Source organism: Sinocyclocheilus rhinocerous, unplaced genomic scaffold (genome assembly GCF_001515625.1).
Source record: "Sinocyclocheilus rhinocerous isolate Xijiao unplaced genomic scaffold, SAMN03320098_v1.1 scaffold2027, whole genome shotgun sequence".
NCBI lineage: Eukaryota > Metazoa > Chordata > Actinopteri > Cypriniformes > Cyprinidae > Sinocyclocheilus > Sinocyclocheilus rhinocerous.
Window position 1 is genome coordinate 167,517 of NW_015627265.1, and position 2,279 is coordinate 169,795.

General features: G+C 40.2%; 1 protein-coding gene across 4 annotated transcripts in view; it reads left to right on the top strand.

Annotated features, from left to right (window-relative positions):
- Window positions 1-2,279, top strand: part of cp110 (centriolar coiled-coil protein 110) — a 17,598-nt gene that overhangs the window by 11,825 nt on the left and 3,494 nt on the right. For 3 of the 4 annotated variants that reach the window (XM_016536515.1, XM_016536507.1, XM_016536527.1), the window contains 4 exons: window positions 427-546; window positions 959-1,051; window positions 1,175-1,291; window positions 1,657-1,721. In XM_016536515.1, coding sequence (XP_016392001.1) covers window positions 427-546; window positions 959-1,051; window positions 1,175-1,291; window positions 1,657-1,721 — 395 coding nt within the window. The remainder of the gene's footprint in view (window positions 1-426; window positions 547-958; window positions 1,052-1,174; window positions 1,292-1,656; window positions 1,722-2,279) is intronic. The other variant, XM_016536523.1, reaches the window with a different exon arrangement.

Below are 2,279 nucleotides of genomic sequence, written 5' to 3' on the forward strand. Positions count from 1 at the left end.
TCTCTCTCACACACACACACACACTCTCTCTCTCTCACTCACTAACTCACTCACTCACTCACTCACTCACTCACTCACTCACTCACTCACTCACTCACACACACACACACACACACTCTCTCACACACACACACTGGTATTCCTATCATTGTGGGTTCATTCCATAGGTGTAATAGTTTTTCTAATGTACAAACTGTATTTTCTATCCTCTTACTCTAAACCTACTCCTCACACAGAACTACAGGCATTTTTACATTCTCAAAACACTTCATTCTGGATGATTTACAAGCGTGTTTCCTCATGGCGACCAAAAAATGTCATGACATTTGATCCCCATAACGTAGGGAATACCAGTTACACACACACACACAGATACAGATATGAAGGCATGGTGTCTAATGAGTGTTCATCATGTGTCTCTCACAGCAGTCCTGTCTCTCTCTCTCGGTGTCCTGTCTCCCTCTGCTGGCCGCTGTGGTGAGGGGTTTCCTGACCCGTCGACTCCTGCGCACTGAATGCGTGTCACACCTCATCAGGACCATCACGGTGAACTGAAACAACAATAAACCTTAACTGAAATAAAACATAAAAAAAGTAAACCTAATTTATTTCAGCTAGTTCCCAATGCAACATTTCTCATTTTCATTTAGTTTGTTGATGTACTAAAACAACTAAAACCAAAACTGAATACAAACTTTGTAAATAATAATAAAAATGACAATAAATAAATAAATAATTAAAATGAAAAGAGAAAATATAAAAATAAAATCTAATGAAAAATATTACCAAACACTATAATAATATATAAACAATACTAAAATAACACTGCTGTCCTCCATACTGTCACATATGAGATGAATAATTTCTCCACCTCACATAAAGACATTTCATGTCCAGATTACATGTAAAGCAGCAGCTGAACACACGTGATCTAACAGACGTGTTTATGGTGTTTCAGGACACACGGATGTTCCTGCTGACGTTCCAGCATCAGACGGTGGTGAACTGCAGCAAACACGACCTCATGCTGCAGGAGCGCGTCGCGCTACAGGTCAGAACTGCTCTAGAAACACGCCGGACGTGCTCATGACGCTCACGTGACTCTATAAACACACGCCAGATGGCTTCACGATGCTCATGCGACTGTATAAACACATCTCTGTTTGATCATCAGCTGCGAGCCGCGCGATATGAGCTGCACCAGATCTTCTTCAGCATGAGCTCCTCTGATCGGATGCAGATGATCCACTGCGACCGACAGCTGAGCAGAGACCGCCAACTCAAACCACACGTGAGCAATTATCACTTTATTTCTTTGATTCATTTTTTTATTTAGATTTTTTTAGGGGGTTAGAAATGTTTGTATTTTTTGGGGATGGTTAGATATTTTTTTTTTTTTTTTTTCGGGATAGTTTCTTTGTATTATTATTTGTGGGGAGGCTAGATATTTGTATTTATTTTTTGTGATTTGTGTTTTTTTCAGGGCATAGGTTTTTAAAAATATTTTTTGGGTGGTTAGACATTAGTGATTTGATATTTTTCTTTTTTTCTTTATATATTACGGATGAATGTGAGTTGTGGATCTGTGCGGAGCATCTGATGGTTGGATGAGGGGATTTTAAAGCTTCATTCGTGAGTTTTGTCTGTGTGTTTCAGGATAATAAAGTGAAGGGATCCCTCTCTGCCGCCACCAGAAAAGCATTAGAACGCAAGAAACTCATGTGAGTGAATCTGCAAGAAACACTCATCACATCAGTCAGTCACCACATCACATCACAATCAGTGCATCACATCCAGTGGTTAAACGGATCGTAGTTGATCCGTGATCCGTACGGACCAAGCCCCACGGTTCGGCACGCATGTGATCTGCAGATTAATTGCAAAATTTAATCATAATAGAGTATAAGTTTATCATTTGTTCGTATTTACACAAGCAAGCGAATTTTAAACAATTCCAGAGAGAAAAGGCGAAAGGGAACTGGATTCGTTTCTCGCGCTGTTCTCTACGCGCACACATGAAGCGCGCACACGCGTTTCAGACGGCGCGCGAACACCGAACTGAATCCTCTTCTGAATCCTCTGAACATACACATAAAATTATGACAAAATACAAATACCCATCTCGACAATCATTCAGGTAAACGCAGTCAGTTATGTCTCAAGTGAATGAAAACAGCTGAGAAAGAAATCGGATGTGATGTGTATCATTATATCGGATCCGTGCATCAGGTCTTAAAGGGACAGCGGCATATAAATACTGCTGCTGTCATTAATGATCA